Source organism: Haliotis rubra, unplaced genomic scaffold (genome assembly GCF_003918875.1).
Source record: "Haliotis rubra isolate DU_JTF1 unplaced genomic scaffold, ASM391887v1 Scf1410, whole genome shotgun sequence".
In the NCBI taxonomy this organism is placed as follows: Eukaryota; Metazoa; Mollusca; class Gastropoda; order Lepetellida; family Haliotidae; genus Haliotis; species Haliotis rubra.
The window spans coordinates 61,396-88,220 of NW_025765349.1; the positions used below are offsets into that span (position 1 = coordinate 61,396).

At 41.8% G+C, this 26,825-nt stretch overlaps 1 protein-coding gene across 1 annotated transcript; it reads left to right on the forward strand.

Moving 5' to 3' along the window:
- The first annotated feature begins 1,300 nt into the window (after positions 1-1,300).
- Positions 1,301-22,086, forward strand: LOC124269019 (dnaJ homolog subfamily B member 11-like). The gene is made up of 10 exons (XM_046704047.1): positions 1,301-1,382; positions 4,756-4,912; positions 7,666-7,757; positions 8,218-8,344; positions 9,049-9,191; positions 17,010-17,092; positions 17,443-17,500; positions 18,417-18,528; positions 18,879-19,038; positions 19,839-22,086. Exons 1-10 carry the CDS (start codon positions 1,312-1,314, stop codon positions 19,901-19,903), a joined length of 1,068 nt encoding a protein of 355 aa, XP_046560003.1. The 5' UTR covers positions 1,301-1,311; the 3' UTR covers positions 19,904-22,086.
- Positions 22,087-26,825: the final 4,739 nt, after the last annotated feature.

Below are 26,825 nucleotides of genomic sequence, written 5' to 3' on the forward strand. Positions count from 1 at the left end.
TTAATCTCAATATCATAGCACCTTACCGACTCCTATCTTCGCCACCCTGGCAGATGGTGAAACCACAGGTCGACCTTACCCTCACTAAACTCAAAAAGTCCGAAACAAATCCTTTGGTGTTCCAGCAGGAATACAACCAGTTACGTTCCAAGTATGACACCCATAGATCCATTTTCACAAACGGATCCAAGGATGAGGGCCAAGTTGCCAGTGCTACAGTCCAAGACTGTCTCCTCTAGGATTCCCGACAACAGTTCCATTTTCACTGCCGAGGCCAAAGCTATCTTCTCAGCTTTGACCTACATTAAACAGCAAAAACATTCCAAAAACTTCATCGTTTTTACAGATTCATTATCTTGCCTTCAAGCACTTCAAAATGTTACTTCAAGTCACCCAATCATTCTGGACATTTTAGAACTTTACAACGACCTTTCTACTGGCCAATGTGACATCGTCCTCTGCTGGTTGCCGGGTCTCACACACACACACACACACACACACACACACACACACACACACACACACACACACACACACACACACACACACACACACACACACACACACACACACACACACACACACACACACACACACACACACACACACACACACACGCGTGTCTCTTGCGATGATGTTTTCACCATCAAGCATATTCTGCTTGACTGTGTGGACTTATCGTCTGCAAGGGACTCACAGTATGATGCAAGAAACCTGAAAGATCTGTTCTCCCGTGTGAGCGCTCATCTGATAATGAACTACCTGAGGGAAGTTGATCTGTATCATAAATTGAAACTGTGTAATGTGACTAACAAATTGCCTGCCTGTGAATTTAGTGCTGTGCCTTTTTCTGTCTCTAAATGACAATGTAATGAATATATGTTTTTGAAATAAAACTCATTTTGACTCTGTACTTACAATGTTTATTAATGCATACTTGTTCTCGTCACTATATGGCTGGAATAATGCCGATGTGACGTAAAGCCCAACTCAACTCAACTAAATACTTGGGGAACATTTGAATGAAGACATGTCGCCGTATTCTTGTTAGTGGTAGCAGAGACCATATAATAGATCTATTATATGGTCTCTGGTGGTAGGAGCATTTCGTTGTTGTGCAATCCGGTATCATAAGAGGTTATCAAATGAGTGTGTGTTTTGGCGTGAATCCCTCTACTGGGAATAAACAAACACAATGACATTATATTTGTATTTAGTGTTTCTATATACACTTACTGCATCGCCAAAACGCAGTCACCTGAAAAACTCATCTTACCCAGGATGCATCTCGTCAGTTCAGGAAGTATAAACATGGCGTCGTCTGTATCGTGGAGTGTTGTCGCTGTCACCGTTTTATTTCTGATAATACAAGTTCTGGCAGGGTAAGAATATTCATAGTGTTGTGGTCGTCAATGGCATGACTTTAGTGTCATGTTCTGTGAGTTTAAATATTTTTTTTCAGTATGATTTTGTTCTGAAGAATGTTTTAAACTTGATGCCGGTGGAATGAATGCGTGCTCAAATGCCATTGGCCCACGTGTACAGAGAATCTGCAGTTCGTGTTGTTTATTTACGTTGTACATTTCTTGTATTTATATGTTAATTGTCTCCATATATGTGAACAGTTTCTATTTTCGGTTAAATGTTTTTCTAAGAATTGAAGATACAAACTATTTTTCAGATGTTTCAATAAGACTATTTCGTTTTGAGTTTCTTTCAATTCACCGAACGTATCCTAATTTCGTGATGGTCGGTTGAATGTACTGTTAGGTGGGGCAGTTTTAATTTTCTTCAGGGTTAGGTTTAGCCTTGGTCCCTAATCCCTGCCTCGCAATGTTTACCCTATTGATTTGTATGGGTCTTAAGAGATCAATGAAGCAGTATTAAAGTATAGTTCTTGAATTGTATCTGTTTGTTATGTTACTATTTTGTGGGTTGCAAAAGCTATATGGCCTAGGTGCACATGACTCATTGTGTCATAAAGGGGTTCTTGATGGTAAAGGAGTATGGTGCCTTGTGTATATTTTACGACAAATGGGCATGCAGAATCTGAGAAGCCACAGCTGGCAGTCTGAACCAGCTAGTTCTATATAAGAGGTACCACTGAACTGCATTGTTTCAACACTTTTTCAGCAAAACTGAATTTTGCCATTTGAAATTATGGTTGGAAGACTATAACTGTCATCTTACAGGTGCTAATAACTCGATGAAGTTGGTAATAAACATTTGTTACGTTGGAGCGCTTTGCATCCAACTGTTGAAAGTCAGTTTTTGTGGTTGTTAATCTAAAGTCTATATGACCATGCACTTATACTTTTGATCACTTGCTTGGTAGTCGCTATCTGTACTGAAGATTGTTTAGACAGAATGAATAAGTTAAAGTACATTCAACAACTCTCTTCCTTACCATGTGAACCTTTTATAGGTCATTGTTAACATGAAGACTTGGGACCAATCAGAATGTTGGTTGCCAAGAATGACCAGAAAATTCTGTGCTATCTAACATGTATATTTCTCTAATACATCTTAAACATCACTACAAATGTCCTACAGGAATCTGATTACATCTTATTACATGTCAGCATGTATTTTGAATCTTAGGACCTGGTGGACAGGACAGAAATACTTCTCCTAAACATCCCATCTGTACGTTTTACAAATGTATGATGTGAGATGTTTAATGAGCATTATAACACTTGTGTACTTGTAGCTCTGCCCACGCTGTGACTCCTCTGGGTCGACAGTGGGTGATTGTATGTAGTCAGGAACAGTGTGAAGAGACACCTGGGCAGCTGTAAATCAAACCTATCACAAATCAATAAGGCTTCCTGCAGACAGTTCACGATTTGCCAGATGTACTTCAACTTTCTACATTGAGACTATAGTACTGTCGGAAATAGAAAGAAACTGTATTTTCTCATTTATCTCTACAATTTATGTAGTTGATATGTGCAAGTGTGAAATATCTCTTAAACTAAGTTCGGCCTAACTACAGTCTCAATGGTAGGGACACAAGAAACGTAGAAAAAGGACTTTACTGAGGAGAGATTAGTGCAGAAATGAGCAATGCGATTTTTTTGTAAGTCCAAAACGAATCATTTGGAACAGACCATGGCTGTATGCAAACTAGTGTGCGATGATATTGTATTATAAAGGACACTTTTTAAGTGACGAATTTGAAATTAGACGTAGCTTCATTATAAACGATAGCTGGCGTAAAAAATAATAACTTTCATGCTGAAACTATTAAGGATGTAGCTACCATGGAGTCTCACTGTCACTATAAAAAGAAACAGATTGGAGGGTTCGTCTCAAAAGCAAAACCTGGACGGGTGTCGCGGACGATCGTTGGGGTCGGGCTTGGGGATAGAGATATCAGCTAAGATACGATAATCCTTTAGGGCAATTATACTGGGGAAGTACACGGCATCTCATAACAATTTACAAATAATATCCAGTCCTGTCGATCTTCGCGATCGGGTGGTCATGCCACCTATATATTTTGAGACATTTATGGTTATCAGGTATCAAACTCTTCTACATATCTCAACATAAACTTTATGAAAGAAAGACACTTAAGCTGTTAATCAATAGATGAGGCATAGTCAACACACATGAAAAAGCACAACATATCTTTGAGATGACCCTTGGGGCGCCTGTAGGCAGCACATGCATTTCATGCCAGGTGAGTCGACGGTCCGTCATCATACCTGGCTGAGCGACTTAATTGCCATCTATAGTCTGATCTATTGTTTTCAGCGGCTATTCGTATTTGTTCTAAGTTTTGCCCTATTTTACGAGTAAACATGCTTTTCTGGATATCCTATTACACATCCCACTGAATACCAAGTAAGGCTGAAGTGGGTTATTTCGACATATGCTATTTGCAGTTGTGTAAATTTTAGGGATACAGAGTAAGAGCCTAAAAACAGTTTTTTTCTATTTCCGACAGTACTATAGTATGTCATATGGTTAAATCATCCCCAGCTGTCTTATTGTCCTAATTTCTCTGTTGATACTAGGAGTCCACCAGAACATGGTTATTTTATTTTTTAATTATTCTGTTTTTTTAAGTATTGACAATATTGACATTCAATGAACTTAACACCAGTTGCGACCGCCTCCGTGGTGTAGTGGTTAGATTGTCCGCCTGGAGAGCGGAAGGTCGCGGGTTCGATCCCCAACCGCGTCATACCAAAAGACGTTAAATATTGTACTTGTTGGTCCCTGCCTGGCTCTCGGCATTAATGGGTACAACAAGGACTGGTTGGCTCGGAGTCAGTATAATGTGTCTGAGTAGGGTATTCATGCTTCACTACGGCATGGTATCTCAGTGAGCTAGCACTATAAAACCAGCTTAAGTCTGGGCTAGTGCAAGCAGCCGCACATACACATACACACGCATGCACGTCGTCATATGAGCGAAATATTCTCAAGCACGACGTTAAACCCAATTTCACCTCACCTAACACCAGTTGCATTGTGTTGGGAATGAAGTACTTTGCATCTTCGAATTTCCAGAATATCTTTTGTGTTATGACCAGTTAGTATTTGAAGACTTTGTCAAAATGATAACAAATTAAGTTTAAATTTCAAACGGTCAGCTTGATTTATCATGTTTTATAACAGTAAATATATTAATTTAATGTGTACTTGAAGTGTCAGTCTGCTGCTTTTCATTTGACATCTACAAGTGAAAGAATTAAGTATGAAGTATGGCTTTATGTATCATCGTCAATGATTCTTTTGTTCCAGGAGAGACTTCTACAACATTTTGGGCGTGTCCAAGTCAGCCACAACAAATCAGATCAAGAAAGCATACCGGAAGTTGGCCAGGGAGCTTCATCCTGACAAGAACAGAGATGACCCTGAGGCTGCAGAAAGATTCCAGGATCTCGGCGCTGCATACGAGGTGATTACGATAAGCCCTCATCTTGTTGCACATTTTCTAACATGGTAATGTCCACATAATAATGGTGTGTGTGCGTGCGTGTGTGTGTGGAGGGCTGGGTCATGAATATATTAAACAATTCGGCGAAACAATAGCAAAATTATTTTTGACCAAGTTGACATTTATCACGACTGTGACCAATAACCATATCACTGACAAATTAAATACATCTTTCCTTCAACTCTGGATACAACACATTATAGTTATCATTAGATAGAACAAAATGGTTACAGTAAGCTTGATAAAGTCCGCTAGTACCCAGGAAATATTCCTAAAAGCTGTGTAGGACAATATTCAATGATTCACTGAGAATTAGACCATTTTGCTGCAAACTGATTGGCTAGTTGTTCCGTTGTTTAGATTTCTTTGCACATGGGCAGTCAGATAATTGGGATATTTTATCCTGTTTATGGGAAGGTGTTCCAAGAGTACACTATTTGGCCAGTTGTGGTATAAGGAAACTTCAGTCTGATGTGGTATGGCTTGGTAGGAGAGAGTTCTGACTTCAGTTTTAAACTGTGAGGTACTGCCAGGCGGACAATCAGGTTAATTTGTAGGTTTCAGCCCCTTCTAGCAAGTCGGTCAGGCGCAACATTTCACCATTGCCAATTCTAAAAGAATTGGTGAAACAATGGCAGGGGGGTTTAAATCATTTAAAAAAATTACAAGCACTTTTCATACATTACATTGATTTTTAAACAATTTTCATACGTTACATACATTTATTTTAAGCACCTCACATATATTTCATACATTTTAAGGGGCGTAGGGGTAGCCTAGTGGTTAAAGCATTGGCTCGTAACGCTGAAGACCCGGGTTCGATTCCCCACATGGGTACAATGTGTGAAGCCTATTTTCTGGTGTCCGCCGTCGAGATATTGCTGGAATATTGTTAAAGCAGCAGCGTTGAACTCACTCTCTCACTCACTCATATATTTCAATTAAAGTGCAGACATGCAGTAACTTCATCCACAAACTGCATTGTAGTGTTGCAGCTAGTCTGAAGTCTCTCCTTGAGGGTCAAGAAGCAGGTGTCCAAATTTCGATACTTCCTTTTCTTTGGTGGCCAAGAGGGCTGGTGGACTTGGTAGCAAGGTCCTTGATGGTCTCTTTCACCTGTTTAAAGGAATTGGAAATTTTTTATTATGGCGTGAGAGAGGAAATAGGCTGATAAGTGTTGTACATAAATGTTATCATAACCTTAACAAAATTCAAATTAAGATAGGAAAGCAAATATTAGATATATATATTTCTACCACCTTACTTTTATATTAACATCTACCTGTTATGGTTATGACCTTCTTGCTTGGTCAAGATAAGGTTTCCTGCTGACACTAAATTGACAGTCTTGCAGGACAGGTCTTCAACATACATTCCCAGGATTACTCTTAAACATGTAACCTTGATGCACTAAATATACTTCCTCCACGTAGGGACGGAATGGACTTAGCGTTCATTAAAGTGGTGAACTCAAAACCTTTCCAAAGTAACTTCAGTAAGTTGTGAACTTGTTATTTAAACCAAAGTGGTGAACTCGTCGTTAGCTTAATTCCCTGAAATGGCAAGGCAACCCCTTAGTATCAAAACAATGATAATTGGCATTACTAACTTCAAAGGACACCAGCAAGTCGGCCTGGCACACCTCTCTGCATGTCTATTTGGTACAAATGTCGGCCACGCAACACGCCCCCATTTCAACAACATCGGCTCTGTGATATAATGTTCGTCAGAGTGCCATACAAGTTTGTTGAGTCACTGTAACCACAGGCCCTCGTGTCTTGCGAAGATTAAAGATTAAGAAAAATATTTTTTTTAGATGACCCCCGACTCGAAATGCTTCACAGTACAATACATTATCACAAGGCCAGACACTTCAGTGTACCCCACCCTCCTGCTTTGCCGATTGCTACGCTACGATCGCATGCAATCGATTAAAACTTAATGTAAACATATTCATGGATGATTGGCCTATCGATCACCAATCATGACACCTACCAATTCTTTATTGTTATTTCTGCAAGTCGATTGAAACCCGATTTTGACCCTCAACTAAACAATCTTGACACAAATGGCTGACGATATGTCCTGACAAAATGGGGGTGTGGTTGAAGCAAGCCCTCTGGTTGGTTGATGCTTGTTAAGGAGACATTTACAACTGATACTTTCTTTTGAGAAGTCATTGCTCGAAAAATATTCTTACATTAAGCAGTCAACGAAAGGAAAAATTCCAGCGAATTACAAAGAATGTGCAGATTTGCAAGTATCAACCAATCAGAGGGCTTGCTTCGACCACACCCCCATTTTGTCCGGACATATCTTCATTCAATTGTGACAAGATCGTTTAGTTGAGGGTCAAAATCACAGGCCCTCGTGTCTTTGCAAGGATTAAAGATTTTGAATTTAAAAAAAAAAAATTGAGATGACCTCGATTCGAAATGCCTCACAGTACAATACATTATGACAAGGCCGGACAATTCGGTGTACCCCACCCGCCTGCTTTGCTGACCGCTACGCTACCATAGCATGCAATCGATTAAAACTTAATGTAAACATAATCATGGATGATTGGCCTATCGATCATCACTGATGACACCTACCAGTTCTTTATTGTTATTTCTGCAAGTCGATTGAAACCCGATTTTGACCCTCAACTAAACGATCTTGACACAAATGGATGAATCGGTGTGACTGTAACCACTGCCGACTCTCCACAGGTTTTGTCAGATCAGGAGAAGAGGAAGGTGTATGATCGCCATGGGGAAGAGGGACTCTCGAAAGGTGACATGGGAGGAGATCCCTTTTCCAGGTAAAAACTATTCTCTGCAAAGTTCTGCCAACTCCACATTAACAGTGCACATGCTGGTGTGCTCTTGTTATCCATTTTATACTATGGATTTCAGTAGGGATGCCACGATACATCGCTACTTTTTCTAAGACAATACAATTTTGAAAGTGTCGGTTTAAATATGTTTATGTATCATTTACATTTTGCAATTGTATCGTGTTTTTTATGTTATGAGAGTTGTAAATGATTAGTTTTAATGCACAAAGATGGGAAATTAGAACTTTTTAATCTCTGAGAATAAATTACAATATACAATATTAATGTTCAAAATGTAACTTAATTTATGCAAAATAGGTATTGTCATAGGTATCGAATCGTGACATGGGTATCGTGATATGTATCAATTCATGACACTTATGTATCGTGACATCTCTAGTATTCAGAAGATTTCTTGACATAACAGTTAAATATTTCTTGACAGTTTCTTTGGTGACTTTGGCTTTGGGTTTGGTATGAAGGAGCAAGAGCAAGAGGTTCCTAAAGGAGGTGATGTCATCATGGACCTGGACGTCACGCTGGAGGAACTCTACTCGGGCAACTTTGTTGAGGTGAGGGGAGCAGAAACAAATTATACTTAGAAGTTTGGTTTGGGTTTTAAAAAGAGGGGAAATAAGATTTCCCCATCCGCATGAGTTGTCATATTGTGCCAAGTACATATTGTTTACAACCTGGTTTATATCTCCAAGAGTTAATTTTCATGAGAAAGTGTTTTTTAGTGACAAGGTGGATAGCTGAAGGAAGGTAAAATGTAGTTACTATGGAAACATGCCCTGTGTGTTCAGAGTGTAATCCAACCTGTGGCATTGTGTTACTGTACAATTCCTGGATCAACAATCACATAACTCAGAGAACATTACAGTCAAAATCAATAACCAGCATTTACAAAACATCCTCAGATCAACCCATGAAGATCCAGGTTAGAATAGTTCTTCAGCAACCCATGCTTGTCATAAGAGGCAACTAACGTGATCGGGTGGTTAGGCTGACTTGGATGACATATCCCAATTGCGTAGATCGATGCTCATGCTGTTGATCACTGGATTGTCTGGTCCAGACTCAACAATTACAGAATGCTGCCATATTGAGTGTGGTGTTAAACAAGAAGCCAACCAACCAACTTAAGATCAGATTCATGTATATTCACAAAAGCATATCTCATAAAAACACTTTTTACAACCAAATCCAGGTTGGAAGTGATATCTAATAACCTCATGCCTGGAGACAAACATTATCAGAAGTGTGTTGTACCCAGGTGGTGAGATACAAGCCTGTTGCGAAACCTGCTAAAGGAACGAGGAAATGCAACTGTAGGATGGAGATGGTGACACAGCAGCTGGGGCCAGGGAGGTTCCAGATGATGCAGCAGCAAGTCTGTGACGAGTGCCCAAATGTCAGGTCAGTAACTGGAGAGACGGTGATGTACAGGTCAGTAACTGGAGAGACAGTGATGTACAGGTCAGTAACTGGAGAGAGGGTGATGTACAGGTCAGTGACTGGAGAGACGGTGATGTACAGGTCAGTAACTGGAGAGACGGTGATGTACAGGTCAGTAACTGGAGAGACGGTGATGTACAGGTCAGTAACTGGAGAGACATATCGGTGACATTAGCGATGCACTAGTCTGTGACATCAGTGCAGGACGGTGACATTCAACATGTGACAAGTTCAAGTATCGACAACAGGTATGATGATATGTTTATTTTTGGAACAACCCATGAATGACCTTGTGAGAAATGCTATATCCACCTCCTGGTATTGGCAGTGTGAGCCACCTTCCTGGTCAACAAGGTCCTCACATATCAGTGTGTCATTGGCACAACCGTATCACCTCTGTGATGTAGTAATGGCCTTTGAGACAGGCAAGTCTTTACTTCAGGTCCCTAAGGTGCATCACTTTCAGAGCGTACATGGGGGTCAAGTGAACTGCGTTTCTTTTCTAAGATGCCTTATTAAATACTTTCCGCTGATAAATCTAAGGCAGAAAACACATTGAAAACCGATTGTGTCGCTGACCTACATTAACAATCCTAGTTCAGGTCTAATGACATGCTATTCTATTGTTGTATCTGTAGTTGTACTGTAGGAGACGGTACTCAGAGGTACAGATAAGCTGCAGATCTGCGTAAATTACGCAAATATTTATGTGAAAACTCAATTTCTATTCAGTCTAGTGCGTACAAGTACGCTTGATTCTTTTTCAGAAGAAGTCCTCCTTGGGGTACATATAAGCATTTAAATGTCCATTTTAAATCCTACGACAGTTGTAACTATATTTTTTAATAAAATATTTACAAAACAAAAAACTTGTTTTTGTCTTGTGAGACCACCCCTACAGGGCCCCACCGGACCCCCTACAGCCAAGAGCAGGTAACTCTCGCCGTCTACCTCGTACCTCACTTTTCATGCTGTCGTTCTGTTGAATGGACGTGCGTGGAGTTCGCTTCGAAGTTTGCTCTCCCACCGATAATGATGAATGTAAAAGAGTCTCAATCTGTATGTATGGTTCCTTTCTACGACGGCTTAGCTGGACGCCATATGTTGATATTCTCATTCATCTTTTGTTGTAACTTTGTCGTGGGTTCTCTGTTTTCCAGCCATGTGGCAGGCAAAACATGGACCGCTAGCGATCGTGGTTTCCTTTGCTATATGTTCTTGGTAGCTTGTAGTAGGGAGTTCATATATTATGTTTGCATATTATATGGTAGGCTTGCCTAAATTCTCTTTCTTTCAGCTTAATTTGTGGTAAGTCGTTGTTGAGTAATTTTGATAATGTTCGCTTCAGATCACCAACTTTACTCTATCACTAGTATGTACACGCAGGTTTGGCTAGCCTTTTTTCTGCTTTGCATTGTATGTTTAGTATTTAAATGGCTGTAGCTTGTAGCATTTAAATATCGCCCGTGCGGGTTATTCTTGCTATTTACTTGTGTTTATGTGTTTGCTGCTTCACAGTTCCTGCTAGTAACACTGGCGTGGTTCTGTTTGTTGCAGTTTAAGCCCTGTGCGTTGTGCCGTGCACACTACCGCCACAGGATGGTTATAAAGTGTGCCTCCGGTGTTTAGCCGAGGACGCTCACGACGATCAAGGATGCTCATAATAAACTCCCTTGCGTCAATATTCCTCTTACATTATGTCGTGTTATGATACATATTTCATACGTTTCCACACAACGTGGCTCGTAGGCCGAGGTTGTGTTTTTTGTCTGGGTGTCTGCGCCTCACCCGCATTCTTTCAGGCACGCAGATTTTATGTTTTTCACTAATCAGCTTCAGGCGGGGGATAATATTTGATGAAAGGTTTCTACGGAAATCCCTTTATCGTTCTCCCGCAAACAATGTTGCTGCCTTAAATATTGACTCAATTGCTTCACTATTTCAGCAGCATATGCTTCGGCAGTCGATGATTGATAGCGTGATGTCAGGGCTCCGTCAGGTTCAGGTTTGTCACAGGCGCCTGGCGCCGGCGATGCAGGTTTCACCCTGTCTTCGTCTGGTGCCCTGACTGGCTACTCCTAGGTGTCTCGGGATCGGGGTTCGGTCTAGAACCGCTGAGCTTCGGCCCCGCGGATTCTCTGAACCCCGTGGGTAGCACCGACCCAGGCTTCGGCACTGGTAGGGTGCAGATTCCCGGCGCCGGTAGTTCAGCTCTCGGCCTGATGTCTATCGACGTCTTGACCAAGATGCTATCGGGTGTGTTGGTCACCTCGACGCTCCGAGGTCTGTCTGAGTGCTTGTGAAACCTTGATTTGTCAGGCTTCTCACATGTGCCTCGGAACCGGGGTTCAGGCTCGTACATTGGACAAGTCAATTTGAGCTTCGGCTCATTTCGCTACTTTGACCTTACCACTGGGTAGGTTCGTCCCTGAGGCAAGTGCGAGATAGAATCGCGGCTGTGTTGCCTCGGGTGTTGTCCACGTCGAATACCCGAACCGTTGGAGTTCGCCTCCTGGAGAGAAGCCTGCTTCCAGCAAGGCATACGGGACAAGGCCTCACACTCTGTCGTCAGTCTGCCGTTCTTTCCCCTTAACAGCTCAACGCTGTATGCTCCACTCGGCGCATCTCTCAGCTCTGCTGAGGGAGCTGGTGGAAAGGGGAGAGAGCGTCGGTGGTATTTTTTCGTCGGCGGCATCTGACTGAGGTCAACTCTCATCTGGCTAGGGACTGCATTGTAGCTGTGCCAGCCAAATGATGAGTGCGGTTATGGGCCTATGACACCCGGGACTGTTTCGAGGAATACGGAAGTCTGTCGAGCTTCTCGTTAATTCCTCAGGTGCCCAGGCACCGGCAAAGGTTAAGTTGCCGACTGCTGGGGTTTACTGTATTCTGCCGCAATCCCCGGTCGGAGCGACACACTCCAGTGTCAGCTTACCCGGAGACGGCGAAAATACTCCGTGCCGAGATCCAGTCTCGGCTGGGCAAGGCAACCAGCGTGGTGGTTTCCAATGGTCAGGAAAATGTGGGGTTTGACTCCATTTATTTCATCGTTGCCATTAAGAACGGAATGTTCAGACCCATTCTCATCTGAGAGCTGAACAAGTTAATAGAGGTACTGTCCTTGAAGATGGAGACACCGCACTCGGTGATCTCATCTGTCGACAGGGGATTGGCGCACGTCAATCGACCTCGAGGTCGCGTACCTCCTTGTTCCATTGCACCCTGATTTCAAGATTTACCTTCGGTTCTTGTTTGACGGGACGCATTACCAGTTTAGTGTGCTTCCCTTAGGCTACATTACGGTGCCAAGGGTGTTCACCAAATTGAGGTTTATTACAGCTCAGATAGCCAGATCGCAGTGCCGGTGTTGTCAACCGTACCTAGGCGACTGGCTCAATGTGGTTTTAGAATAACTATTGAGTCTGGGGACCTCACTATCAGTGTTGGTCAATCTTACGAAACTGGGCGGAATTGTCAACCTCATGCAGTCAGATGGACAGACGTCAGGCGTCTCTCTGAGGGTCCCCACCCCTGGAGACACCGTCGCTCTCAGTCCAGCCAGATACATTCCTACCGGGTTAGGGCGATGTTCTGGGCGACCTGCAGTCTCTTGGCGACGAAGTCACAACCTGCACATCAATGTGCTGTAATTGACAGCAGTTAGGTTGGTGTTCGATCCCGCACGCCGGGATTCGAATTACCTTTTCGGCCAGACATTCTCACTCTGAACGGGGTGCCACACCCGAATCCTCGGATTCACTGGGTGGCTTGGCCTCTGTCGGGTATAACACCCAGACATGCAGAATTCCTGCAACTGTTGCAGACACAATTCTGGCTTCGAGGCGGGATTCGACACCCGTTCAGTGTGTTGATAGGTAGGGCACGCTGGTTTGCAGATAGGGGGATTTCATAATCCCTATTCTGCGGATTTAGTTCGGATATTGGAGTTACTATAACCTCGTTTTGGTTGAGAGCCTTATGACCTCCACCATTCCCGGGTACTCCATGACTATTTCCACATTTCACACTTCGTGCGAAGGTGCTCTGCCTAGGCAGCATCCTCTCGTACATCGCGTCGTAGCTGGCATGAACAGGGTTCGACCGCCTGGGCGGCGACACAGCCCACCTTAAAATTGCCACTTATTCTCAATTGGCTGTCTGGCCCTAATTTTTCAAGTATATCGTCTCTCTCACTTCACTTGTTGACGTGGAAGACGACTTTACTTGTTGTGGTGAGCTCTGGTAGAAGGGTCAGGTACATCCATGCGATTCCCACTGACCCGACACTGACAGTATTTTATACTGATCATGTCCGTATTCGCCTCCCGGATACCTACCACTCTCAGTGCGATATTGCTTTCCACGTGACTGCTCATATCGCACGTCCACCCCTTACCCAGCCTTCCACACCGGGGACCAATCTTTCGATTGCTCACCCGTGACTGTCACGAACGAACAAAAGGGATCCGTACGGGTACCCATGTGTTCTGTTTGGTGGCGGGAAGACTGAGGAGTCTGCTAGCAAGCGCACTTTATCTCGTTGGCTTGTTTCCGTAATTGTTCGGTTACAATGATAAGGTTAACCTCTCTCTTTCTCTCTCTCTCTCCCCTACAGACTGGGTAGGGCAGATGCCGCTTTGTTGGCAATACACAGCGGCACTGCTCAAATGAAGAGATCGGTTCTGTCGCTCTTTGGAGCCGGCAGAACACCTTCATTCGCCATTACCAACTTGACACGCATTCTAAGGATCGTGCTCGGTTCAGTCTTTCGGTTCTCTCCACCCTGACCAAGTTAGTAACTGGTCATTGGTATCGGTTCTGTGTTCAATGTCGATATATTTCATATCACTGCATCGTATTAGCCTTACCATCCTTTCAGGTTGGGTCGGGTTTGGGTGTACATACGTCCCTTACGCCCTCTTCAAGAGGGCGGTGTCCGTTTTGAACGCTTTAACCAGTCATATGCTATTAACCCGTCCTGCGACGGAATTGGGTACGAACCCCCCACGGGGCACTGTTTGGTATGCCTCTCTTCGAGCCGCATGTCACGTGACCAGGTTAGTGTAATGGTGAGCCAACGCATGTTCGGCTACGCTTTTCGCTATTCAGGGGATTTTTGTACGCTTAGTTTTTTCCCTCTTCCTGAGACTTCGGTATTTGGGAGTCTGTGTTAATCAGCTTTGTGGGATGGTGGTCTACACTTACCCTCCTCACGCCGAGAGTATTTGGTGGGGGTGTTTTATCCTGTTTTTCACTCGTACAATGCATGGCGTTTGTACTCGTTCGATTTCCTCAGAAAGATTTTAGCGAGGCTAATAATTTCTCTGGGTTTTATCGAGGTCCCGGCAATCCCTCTTCCAAACAGGAGGGGGTGCATTCGAGCATTAGTTTGCAGTACTTATTAGCTCGACTCCTGGGTTATTGGCTTTTTAGCGTTTAAATTTTTACGCTTTCCCTACCCTTATACCTCTCACCACGCTTGTCTGGCTGGGGCTATATTAGGGTTGGGAGTTGTTTCGGCATGTCCCCATACATTCCTTTCCATTGTAATGGTTCGGGGTGGGGTTTTATGTCATAATTGATTTGAGCCAATTGACATATAAGCTTGGGCTCTCTAGTTCACGCCCCCGTCTGATTGGCATCAGCGGTCAGATGGCTCGGTAGGTGTTTTTTCTATTTCCGTATCGGTTGTAGATTGCACTCCACCACGGGTTTAGTTGTTGCCAGACAGAATGCCACTCCCGTCTCTAATATCTTTGGGAGTCTTTCATATGCTTATATGTACCCCAAGGAGGACTTCTTCTGAAAAAGAATTATACAAACCTGTAGAGGTTATGAATTCTTTGAAGAAAGTCCTCCTTGGGGTACGGCCACCCGCCTCCCCTCATTCTGTCTGACACGTTCAGCATGAAAAGTGAGGTACGAGGTAGACGGCGAGAGTTACCTGCTCTTGGCTGTAGGGGGTCCGTTTGGGCCCTGTAGGAGTGGTCTCACAAGACAAAAACGAGTTTTTTGTTTTGTAAATATTTTATTAAAAAATATAGTTAAAGGGATTTCCGTAGAAACCTTTCATCAAATATTATCCCCCGCCTGAAGCTGATTAGTGAAAAACATAAAATCTGTGTGCCTGAAAGAATGCGGGTGAGGCGCAGACACCCAGACAAAAAACACAACCTCGGCCTACGAGCCACGTTGTGTGGAAACGTATGAAATATGTATCATAACACGACATAATGTAAGAGGAATATTGACGCAAGGGAGTTTATTATGAGCATCCTTGATCGTCGTGAACGTCCTCGGCTAAACACCGGAGGCACACTTTATAACCATCCTGTGGCGGTAGTGTGCACGGCACAACGCACAGGGCTTAAACTGCAACAAACAGAACCACGCCAGTGTTACTAGCAGGAACTGTGAAGCAGCAAACACATAAACACAAGTAAATAGCAAGAATAACCCGCACGGGCGATATTTAAATGCTACAAGCTACAGCCATTTAAATACTAAACATACAATGCAAAGCAGAAAAAAGGCTAGCCAAACCTGCGTGTACATACTAGTGATAGAGTAAAGTTGAGTGATACGAAACGAACATTATCAAAATTACTCAACAACGACTTACCACAAATTCGCTGAAAAGAAAGAGAATTTAGGCAAGCCTACCATATAATATGCAAACATAATATATGAACTCCCTACTACAAGCTACCAAGAACATATAGCAAGGAAACCACGATCGAGCGGTCCGCCATTTTGCCTGCCACATGGCTGGAAAACAGAGAACCCACGGCAAAGTTACAACAAAAGATGAATGAGAATATCAACATATGACGTCCAGCTAACGCCCGTGCGTCGAGAAAGGAACCATACATACAGATTGAGACTCTTTTACATTCATCGTATCGGTAGGAGAGCAAACTCGAAACGAACTCCACGCACGTCCATTCAACAGAACGACAGCATGAAAAGTGAGGTACGAGGTAGACGGCGAGAGTTACCTGCTCTTGGCTGTAGGGGGTCCGGTGGGGCCCTGTGGGTGGTCTCACAAGACAAAAACAAGTTTTTTGTTTTGTAAATATTTTATTAAAAAATATAGTTACAACTGTCGTAGGATTTAAAATGGACATTTAAATGCTTATATGTACCCCAAGGAGGACTTTCTTCAAAGAATTCATAACCTCTACAGGTTTGTATAAATTTTTGTAAATACTCTTGAATTTTTGTAAATACTCAATAAATGTGATCTTACGTGCATACACACAAAAATGTCAAATCTTAGCTTGCGTACCGGTGGATAGATAAAATAACTGAAGTATACTGAGAGGTTCTATTTCAGGACATGAACTTGACAACTTGCAGTCTTTCTTATCGTTTCTCATATTACAGATCAATATAAATAACAAACATTAACTTTTAAACTTCACTATATTTTCGAATTTAATGGAAAATGGCAAAATACCCAATTGAGTTTGAGTGAGGTGAGTACAATTTATTTGGTTACTCAAAGAAAAATTAGGATACCTAATTAACACAAGTGAGTACATAACTCAATGACCCAAAACTGTATCTGTAGCTCTGTGTACTAGGCAATGACAACTGACATGTCGTAATGTTTGTTGCGAAGGGTGCGCTTGATTACGAGGGGGCAGCTAGAATGGCGTAGTGACGTCAACACAGTACTGTCGGCGCCTTTGATCATTTAGCGCAGAATCTTAGAATTACAAATATTACACAGTAATATATATCAACTTCAAGGACACATGTTCTGGTTTATTTCAGGTTTGTACCTGAAGAGAAGCTGTTAGAAATAGAGATTGAATCTGGCATGAGAGACGGGCAAGAATATCCATTTGTTGCCGAGGGTATGTATTGATGCAGCAAATCATTTTATTACAGATTTGTATGAGTTCAGTAGAAATGTTGTGACCATTGCTAACATTTAGCGGTAGTATTGACTATGTACACTTCACATGGGACTCACCATGAGGACGTCTCCGTTACTTTCAGAAGCTGTGTAATGCTACCTTTTCATTATATATACTCATTAATATATTTCATATTTTGAAAATTTGATAATTGTTATAGACAATTTCTATTTGAAAGAACTGAGAAGAGACCAGTTTGTACACAGAGATATCCGGGGTTAGCAGTGCAATGTACATCATCATTATGAATAACATATTTGCATGTAAATCCAAACTTTTTGTTGTAGGTGAACCTCATATTGACGGCGAACCAGGAGATCTTAGATTCAAAATAAAACAAATTAAGTAAGTAATTAATAATATATGTTTTCACTGAATGGGGGAAATGAATAATTTATGCACTTACGCACTTACGCAGAACGGAGCACTATGTATTCAGCAGCGTCCGTACATATACGTCTGTATGTACGCACATCCCAATTCTTGTTAACATGGTATTTCATGAACTGTTGTACGCAATATCTTCAAATTTGGTGACAGCCTACTTTGGGGGATTACACAGACACCAGTCAATTTGGGTGACCTTGCCCTTATCTTCAAGGTCACCATGACACTTTGACCACCTTTCAAACTTAGGTAAACGCGATATCTCATTAAACGTTGCTCCGAATGTCTTCAATTATGTCGAAAGCCTACACTGGGTGATTACATAATGGGTATCGGGGTAGGGTAATGGGGGTTGGGGTACCTGGGTAGAAAATTTGAACCCGTCCCAGCCCTAATACACACTGATACTGACAGTGGATGTGTGGATCTGTGTCTGTACATTCAAATCAACTATATTCCTGAAATATCTTCAGAGTTAGGAGGGGGCGGTGGGGTAGTCTAAGGGTTAAAGCGTTGGCTCGTCCCGCCGAAGACCCGGGTTCAAATCCCCACATGGGTACAATAAGTGAAGCCCATTTCTGGTGTCCCCCGCCGTGATATTGCTGGAATATTGCTAAAAGCGGCGTAAAACCAAACTCAGTCAGTCAGTCAGAGTTAGGAGAAGATCCTGAGAAGTGATCATGTCTATAAACTATATCACACAAAAGGTGATCTTCTATGTGACCAATAGATACAAACTAGTAAATATGTTATACTTCATTCTTCTTACATTACCATGTTAGTGGCAAACACTTGTTCATATTGTACTGAACTAAACATATCCTTCAACCAGAAAGAGACATTTTGACATGTTTACAAATTTCATGTGTTTTAGACATAAGAAGTTTGAGCGTCGAGGAGATGACTTGTACACAAACGTGACAATATCATTGGTGGATGCACTTGCAGGGTTCGAGATGGACATCAAACATTTGGATGGTCACAAAGTAAGTCCCAGCTCTCACAGCAATGTTCAGGTATTCATTGCAAGCACACCCACAATTAGTTTTACCAACATGCTACGTATAGGGAAAATGTCTGGTTACTACTGTTTTCAAAGAAGCTCTTGGTTTTGACATTTTTTAAAAACTTCACATGTAACCTAATTTATTTTATTTCCTGCAACTTTTTTCCATTGCAATGCAGCTTAATTTGGTAATATGTTTCCATAACAACCATGATCTGCTTCATGTTTCTACATCTCCTGTCCAATCCATGCTTCAAAGGTGTACTCTCCTTCACTATGTTTAAGTGTAAATGTTGTGACATGATTTAGAGTTGTCTGCCTGTGTAACAGGTTCATATTGTGCGAGACAAGATCACCTGGCCTGGCGTCCGCATGAGGAAGTCCAATGAGGGGATGCCCAACTATGAGAATAACAACGTTAAAGGATCCCTGTATATCACGTTTGATATTGACTTCCCCAAAGGAACACTATCAGAAGAAGTTCGAGCAGGTAAGTTTCGTATTGCAACACAAACTGTGTTTCATCCTTCATAAAAGTATGGCAAAAAGAGCTTTCCAAAGGAGAAAATTTGGCATTTTTAATCTGAAAATATTCCTGAAGAGTACAAACAATAATAATAATAATTCCTCAGTCTGCCTGTGTACATTACCAATGTTATGATGACAGAGTGATGGATCCTGCTGTAAAGTTTCAGTTTGTTTGAAACAAAATAAAACATGCCAAGTCAGTTTCTGGATGGAATGAACAATTCCTGCATCAAAGGGACGCAACTCTGCACAGCAAATCGACCCGTGAAGATCCGGGTTAGAATTGATCTTTAGTAACCCATGGTAACGGATGGTCAGGCTCTCTGATGTGGTTGACACATGTCATCGTATCCCAATGGTGTAGATCAATGCTCATTCTGTTGATAACTGGATTGTCTGGTCCAGACTCAATTATTTACAGACCGCCGCCATATAGCTGGAATAGTGCTGAGTGCGGCGTAAAACTAAACTCACTCACAGCAAATTGAGCTGAGGTGAAATTGGGTTTAACGTCGTGCTTTAGAATATTTCGCTCCACAGCAAATTGAAATACATGTAGATCTTTGATCACTATTGCCTAAACATGTTTGATTTTGGCATGCCCTTTGTGAATTACTGTGACAAAGAGTGAAGGTGCTGTGACATTCCCTTGTGTACTTAAAGAAATAACACTTAGAGGTCATTTAAGATGGTGTACTACCTATCCCACATACTGGTCCATGGGCCATGACAGCAAGCTGATGCTTTGTGTTCTTGTTTCAGATCTGAAGAAACTGCTGAATATGGAATCAAAACATACAGTTTACAATGGGCTTCAGGGATTTTGATTGTTAATATAGTTAGGTGACAAATATTTTATTTCCCTGCTCCTGTTCCCATTGTTTGCATCAACAGCTGGTGTTTACCTACAGAGGACATTATTTGTGATGAAGCTGAAACCGAGTGGGGATTAGGTGGGGAAGTGATGTGTACCATACAAGAAGGGCTGTTGTTTGTGTGATAGAAGTCACAATATGGCTGGAATAATGCCAGTGTGATGTTTTAACTCACACCATCATGAAATGTACAACCATTGTTTTCTGGTGGTTTGAAGTTACAGCTGCAGGATCTTCTGCAATGCTGTTATAAAGTGAAGTATTTTACTGTAAATATGTCAGACATCATGATGATACCCCATGTTGTTGTTGTGTGTATATAAGAGCTAAACCAAATGGAAACAAGTATGTTTTTTTTGGGTCAAACACATCAGCAAAATTTGCTAATGTATTGAACATGTTACCATGGTGACTGAATGTTGTGCTGATGTTGGAGTGAGTGTTTCGTGAGCGTTGTGTCGTATTGTTTGGCGGAAGTTTGTCTACAACAACAGCTTACAATGAATGTGAGATTTTACCATTGTTAAGTTTGCTGTATTTTGGATTTGTTCACAACTTTATTAGTTGATCTGCTGAATCTGATACTGCCACCAGCGCTTCATCTTCAAACATCAGTGTTCAGGAATAGATTCATATGCCAACCCTGAAAGTTTAAACAACCATCAAAACTTTACACATCACTTAACATGGCACAGCAAGTAAATGCAATGTAGTTGTATTCACTATTTAATTCACAGATGGTTTGTGTGAGAAATAATGCAAAATATTTGTACCGTACAAGCGGTTTTGTGACTGATTTTTTGTTTTTTTTGCTTGAAACATCACAAAGTGTAGCTACTAATACATATTTTGTAATGTTAGTTAATGTGGTTACTTCAGCACAGAAGCAGCAGCGCTCATGTTGCTATTGGTTATATCTGACGGGTCTGGCAGCATGTACGTCCAGCCAATGCTGCTTGTCACCTTGACGAAGGTGATCTCTGCAGTTCATTGATTACAGTGCAGAATTACTGCTTTAGACTTCTATATGGATAACGGTAAAACAAATTGCATGTTTGACTGCTGAAGACATTAAAATTGTAGGTACTTAAGTTCATAAATTTACATAATCATGTTAAAGATGTCTGATTTGATATCAAACATGTCAGTACACGGTTACTGTGGGTAACATCTCATCTGTGTTCTGTGTACACATAACTGGCTAAAGTCCATTCCCATTCTGTTCAGGCGGCAGCCAGTCTTGTAACTCATCATGCCGTTATTATTTATTATCTTACAAAACATATATCATATACAATAACAGTGCTCTCAATGTTGTACATAGATTGTGATGATCATTTTACAGCAGAAGAACATTGTAACATACATTGAAAGTTATTGGAGGGTGGGGTGGGAATTTAGTTTTACTGTACTATATCTCATATGACCCTTGCCAGATTGTAAGGAACTTAGGCATGTTAGGTGTGAACCCTGAACAACATGGACATGTTGCTTCTGCTCAATGTACACTTGGCCCTCTGAGGGTTTACAGGCCACCATTCCCTGTATTTGGAGATGGGCGGTGGGGTACCCTAGGGGTTAAAGCGTTCGCCCGGGTTCGATTCCCCACATGGGTACAATGTGTGAAGCCCATTTCTGGTGTCCCCCGCCCTAATATTGCTGGAATATTGCTTAAAGCGGCATAAAACCAAACTCACTCACTGTATTTGGTGCATAGAGATTAGCTCATGACTGTTCACAGAAATCCATGGTGTTTGGATGTCCAGTAGTAAAACCGCCAGGACTGGCAGCATTCAAATCCTTGACATGTGTGTTAATGGAAATGTAAGTGTATTTTCTAGGTAATTGGCGGGATTGTTTGTTTTGGGTGTTGCTCGTATTGGGTTTTTTGTCACACCTCTGCTGTAGCCATATCATGGTCAGCCAATATTAAGTTCACAATTGTAACTCAGACTGGATGGGACCAAATTTATGTGAGAATTCCTGGCTTTCTGAAATGCCAGAGGTCAACATTATGTGCTTTTGAAAGTAGATTTTACAAGTGGTAATATCAGCACATGGTTTTGATATAAAAAGAATTGGGAGACTGATGTATGAATGCTACACTGAGAGAAATAGAAGTATTTCAAATATAACATATCTTTGTTTTTGTCTTTGCAAGTACATTGTACCTGAATTCTCATGCAGGGATTCATTTAAAGCTTGAAAGGGAATGTGATGGTTGTTGGTGACGCCTCCCTGTCAAATACTGGAGTAAACACAAAGCACAATTTAATGTTAGTGTAATTCATTCACTCAATCTGCCTTGCTTACACTAATCCATATATGCTATCACTCACAACTACATTCTCACAATCATCAAACACAGTCTTTCCCCATGCAAGCACATACACCTCGCCATTCACTCACATGCAGTCACATCAAAACTCAAAATCTTACAACATTACAAGGTAAGAGTTCAGCCCCTAATCCCGCTTGAAATGTATTCTATTTATTAGGATTATTTCGGGGGGTTAGGGTTAGGGTTTTTTTATTAAAAAAACCATCTATTCTTAAGCATAGAATGATAATACAAAAAACGGGGTTTACGGGCGGAAATCTTTCCCATTACAAATGTCTTTTTAAAGGACTACACCTCAGTTCATATGATTATAGCAGGTACAGAAGATGAACTAGTCTAACAAATGCAACGAAAGCACAAACTAAAGTACTGTCGGAAATGCTAGATAAATGCTTTTTAGCCTTAATATCTTTAGAAAGTTGATAATGTATTATGTTGTCAATATATCAACTCACCTATAGTGTACCTAATTTTTATTTCAATTGATTTAACATTCCCATGCATTTAAAGGGCAGTTTACAGGAGACAATTTGGTACCAAAACAACAACTTAAGATTTTTTCAGAGTTCAACAACAGAAGTCTGAAATAGTCAGCCTTACAGGAGGGGCAAGTCTCTATCCCCAGACGCTCAGATGTCAGAGTCCAACTTCACGGGCGGCATGTCAGGGTCGATCCTTATCGATCGGCGGGACAGCGTTACCGGGGTGTATCACCTTCCCCGGACGGTTATATCCCAAAACTTCCACATCCCAATACTACCACACATTGTTAAAACAACAATTCCTCATCACCCCTTTTTAGGTAATAGGATAGCCCGGGAAGTACACTGAACTGAAACAACGGCTCGGGTGACACTGCAACAAAGAGGCGTACATCAGACCACATTAGCCTACCCTCGAGAGAAGCATACAACTTATAATCATATTACGAACCTCACCAATGATATTACACATGTGTCACCTTAGTTAAGTTTACATATTTTAAGGTGAAATGCCCATAAATCTCAATACATATATAAACAATTTATTGACGTATTCTAACTATAACATAACATAAAATAATAATACTCACACTAGTCCAATATACAGGAAATCAGCCAACCTAACACACATACACTTTCCAACCGGTTGCAACTCACAACTTTCAAATCAGTCCTTATATACCCCCAAGCTATAATACCCGACTTGATTGCCCCCCAAGCTTACTTCCCAGATACGTACAATGCTCTCTCATACTACACACCTCCGACACAGACAATCACTCACTGCTTACAACACTGCTCTAGCTTGCAAGTCCTAACTTCAAACCTATCACACCTCAAACATAAAATATAACATACATTATACTTATTGTGATCTTGACCCTCCCTATCATCAACACATCGCTGAATACACTGATAGTTCAACCTTTTAGCCCAAGTAAATCCAATACAATCCCCCAAACACCTGCCGTAAGTTGCCCTCAAACCAAGTGGACATTTCATGCAGAATTTCTGCCGTGGGGCATATTACTGCTGGCTGTTTTACATAATGGGGGATGTCATCGTATCCGAAAGCGTAGATAAATGCTCATGCTTTTGACCACTCGTTTGTCTGGTCCAGACTCGATTGTTTATAGACCGCCGCCTTATAGCTGGAATATTGTTGAGTGCGGTGTTAAACAACAATCAAAACAACAAAACATAAAGAGGTCATGCAAGTGGTGAACTGAAGGCCGCCATTGCTCGGAAGCGCTCGTACAATATCGTGCAGGACCTTGTCGGACATCGACAGCTCTGGAGTGGACGGATACTGCTCCTATGACTGAAATGGTTCCGTGTCATTTCGTTTCCTGAAATCCTGTTATTCTCAGGTCTTTTTTGCCACCCTCACTCCTCATTTCAGGATATATGTTGTATGTTGGTTCAGAAATGATTTGCGAAAGGTATTTGATAAATGATACAGACATTTATGAATAGGTGCACCAAAGAAACAAAATTCCGATCACCTCGACTATTACATGTAAATACTTTAAAAAGCTCTAGCTACACAAAGAACAAACAAGACACAACCACCATCCATAAGACACATAAAAACATCCATAGTCTCTCCCACTCTCTCCAAATGGCTTCAGATGTGCGCTCAGGCATCCGTACCAACCACAGACTGCCTCCTTGTAGACTATTGTTGAGATATTCTGAACTGCCGGCAAACGAAAGCAATCACTTTTAAGGTAATTGTATTAAAAGAACGACAAAAACGCCGGAACAGGTTTAAACCCAAGCAGAAAACATTTCCGAAAACGCTGTCCTAAAACATCGTACGAATCGTGCATTTTTCAAAATGTGAAAATCGTTATTGTGGGACATTGGTACAAATGCACATTCGATTGTGGCATAAATACCTATGTTGGACAGAGCAGGCATGCAGTAACAAAAAAACAAAACAAAAAAAACACCACGGATATGCCAGGTCTAACGGAAGCGCAACGAGACGGCGATCGTGGTGTCCAATATGGGGCTTTCAATTGGCGTCTGCAGCCAGACCACCATCAGCAAATTGATAAACAGCTACCAGCAAACAGACCGGACCCAAGACCGTGCAAGATCGGGAAAACCAAGAGACACGACACCGGCCTAAGACCGCTACATCCGGCAGATTCAACCCGGAACAGATTCGTGACGGCGACGCACTTGGACACGTCATCAGCAGACGAACAGTCCTTCGACGACTCAGTATGGCAGGTACACGAGCCCCTTCCGTCGAATGGCCTTGACCGTCTACACCGTCAACGCAGAATGCAATGGACACGAACTGTACGTTGGCGGCAGCGACGTGACTGGGAGAGAGTTCTCTTTGCAGATGAATGTCGGTTCAGAAACAACGGGAGAGGTTTTCGACGTAGAGGAGAGCGACTGGCGCCAAACTGCATTCAAGAAGTTCATCCGTTCGATGTTCACGGTATGGGGCGACATTTGTGGCCAGAGACCAACAAGACATTATCATCCGAGGAAATCTGAATGCCCAAGTGATGAAGTGTTCAGGCCTTTTGTGGTGCTCTTTGTTCGACAACGGCCAAGATAGTCACACCGCCAGAATTGTTATCAGAATACCTGCACAACGATAACGCCAACGTATTGCCTTGGCCAGCGCTTTCTCCAGACATGAACCTCTGGGATCATCTTGATCGTCACCTGAGACAGCGTGTGCCACTACCAACGAACCGATATCAACTGGAACAGGCTCTCTTGGACTTACCCTGCTGACGTCATCCGCCGCCTGACGACGTCAATGAGGAGACCTGTATTGGCGTGTATGGATACCCAGGGTGGTCACACTCGCTATTGATGACGTGTTCCCTGACTCTTGTCTCATTATATGTCTTTTTATGCACTTTTTGAATGAACTCTGATTTGTGTAATTTTTAATTTTGACCTCTTGACTCTCTCTTAATGAATATAAGAGCGACCAGTATTGCAATGAAGTTTCAGTCAAATTATTGGAAAATGATTTCTGTTCGTAAAATAATTATCACAAATCTCACATACGTCATTGTTTCTATTTTATGGTCAAGTGAAGCCCATGTTACCCTTCGTGTGCCTGGTAGTTTATAAGGTTCTGAAGCAAATGAGTAAATAGCCCCACACATGTAAGTTGCCCTGGCCTCTGGTACAAAGAGCAATCAATTTGTGATGTTTTTACCACAGAGATGACCGACAACGACATGGAGAGGTTCTAATATTTCTGGTAATCAGTCATACGAGAATTTGTTACATACCAACTGATACACCACAATACCTTCAACTTCAGTGGACCTCGGAATGTTCATACAATGGTCATTCAAATTATACAAACATATGGGTTCATTATTTATATTTAGCTGACACAATAGAATCGGCGGCTCGTCATAAAATGCCTTCATCCGGAACGACCATTGTGATTGTAGCTTTTTGCAGCTTTTTTATCCTTAGTAGTAAAGTGGAAGCTGTTGGTTGTGGGACACAGTCCTATCGATGATAGTCAGAGATACTGCCGTGGACACAAGCTATCAAAGATACATTATGGTGGAAATGATATTCACTGGGGAATCATTAGGTCGTAATGAAAAACAATAGTGGCCTGCTGTCCCAAATCGCCCATTACTGGTTCCAAGTCTCCGTCTAACTTGATTGTACACCGCTGATGACCAGACTATTCAAAATGGCCGCTGTGATGTCTGCGCGACAGCTGAGGACATTCGAGGACATCAGTTATTACTTTAAAGTTTTATTCCATTGGACACTTAATTTCATTGAGCGTTTGAATTTCACGAATATGCAATGAAAATCAGGCGTTGCGAAAATTCCGAAATATAAAAGGTACGTTTAGCACTTGGACAATGCAGTCAGTTTGTAAATGTGTTTGCAGTTCACAAGAATTTATACTCAAGAGTCAATACACTTTCTAAAAGGCATATGATTCTTACTTTCACTGTTTTCCGATGTCCATTATTACTAGTTGGCCTATTTTGTACCAACATATATTTCATACATAAGTTCATGAGATTTCATGATT

Coding starts and splice junctions, on each gene's coding strand:
- LOC124269019 (XM_046704047.1), top strand. CDS start 1,312: ATGGCGTCGTCTGTATCGTGGAGTGTTGTCGCTGTCACCGTTTTATTT. Junction 1,383..4,755: donor ATAATACAAGTTCTGGCAGG/GTAAGAATATTC, acceptor CTTTTGTTCCAG/GAGAGACTTCTACAACATTT. Junction 19,039..19,838: donor ATCAGAAGAAGTTCGAGCAG/GTAAGTTTCGTA, acceptor TTCTTGTTTCAG/ATCTGAAGAAACTGCTGAAT.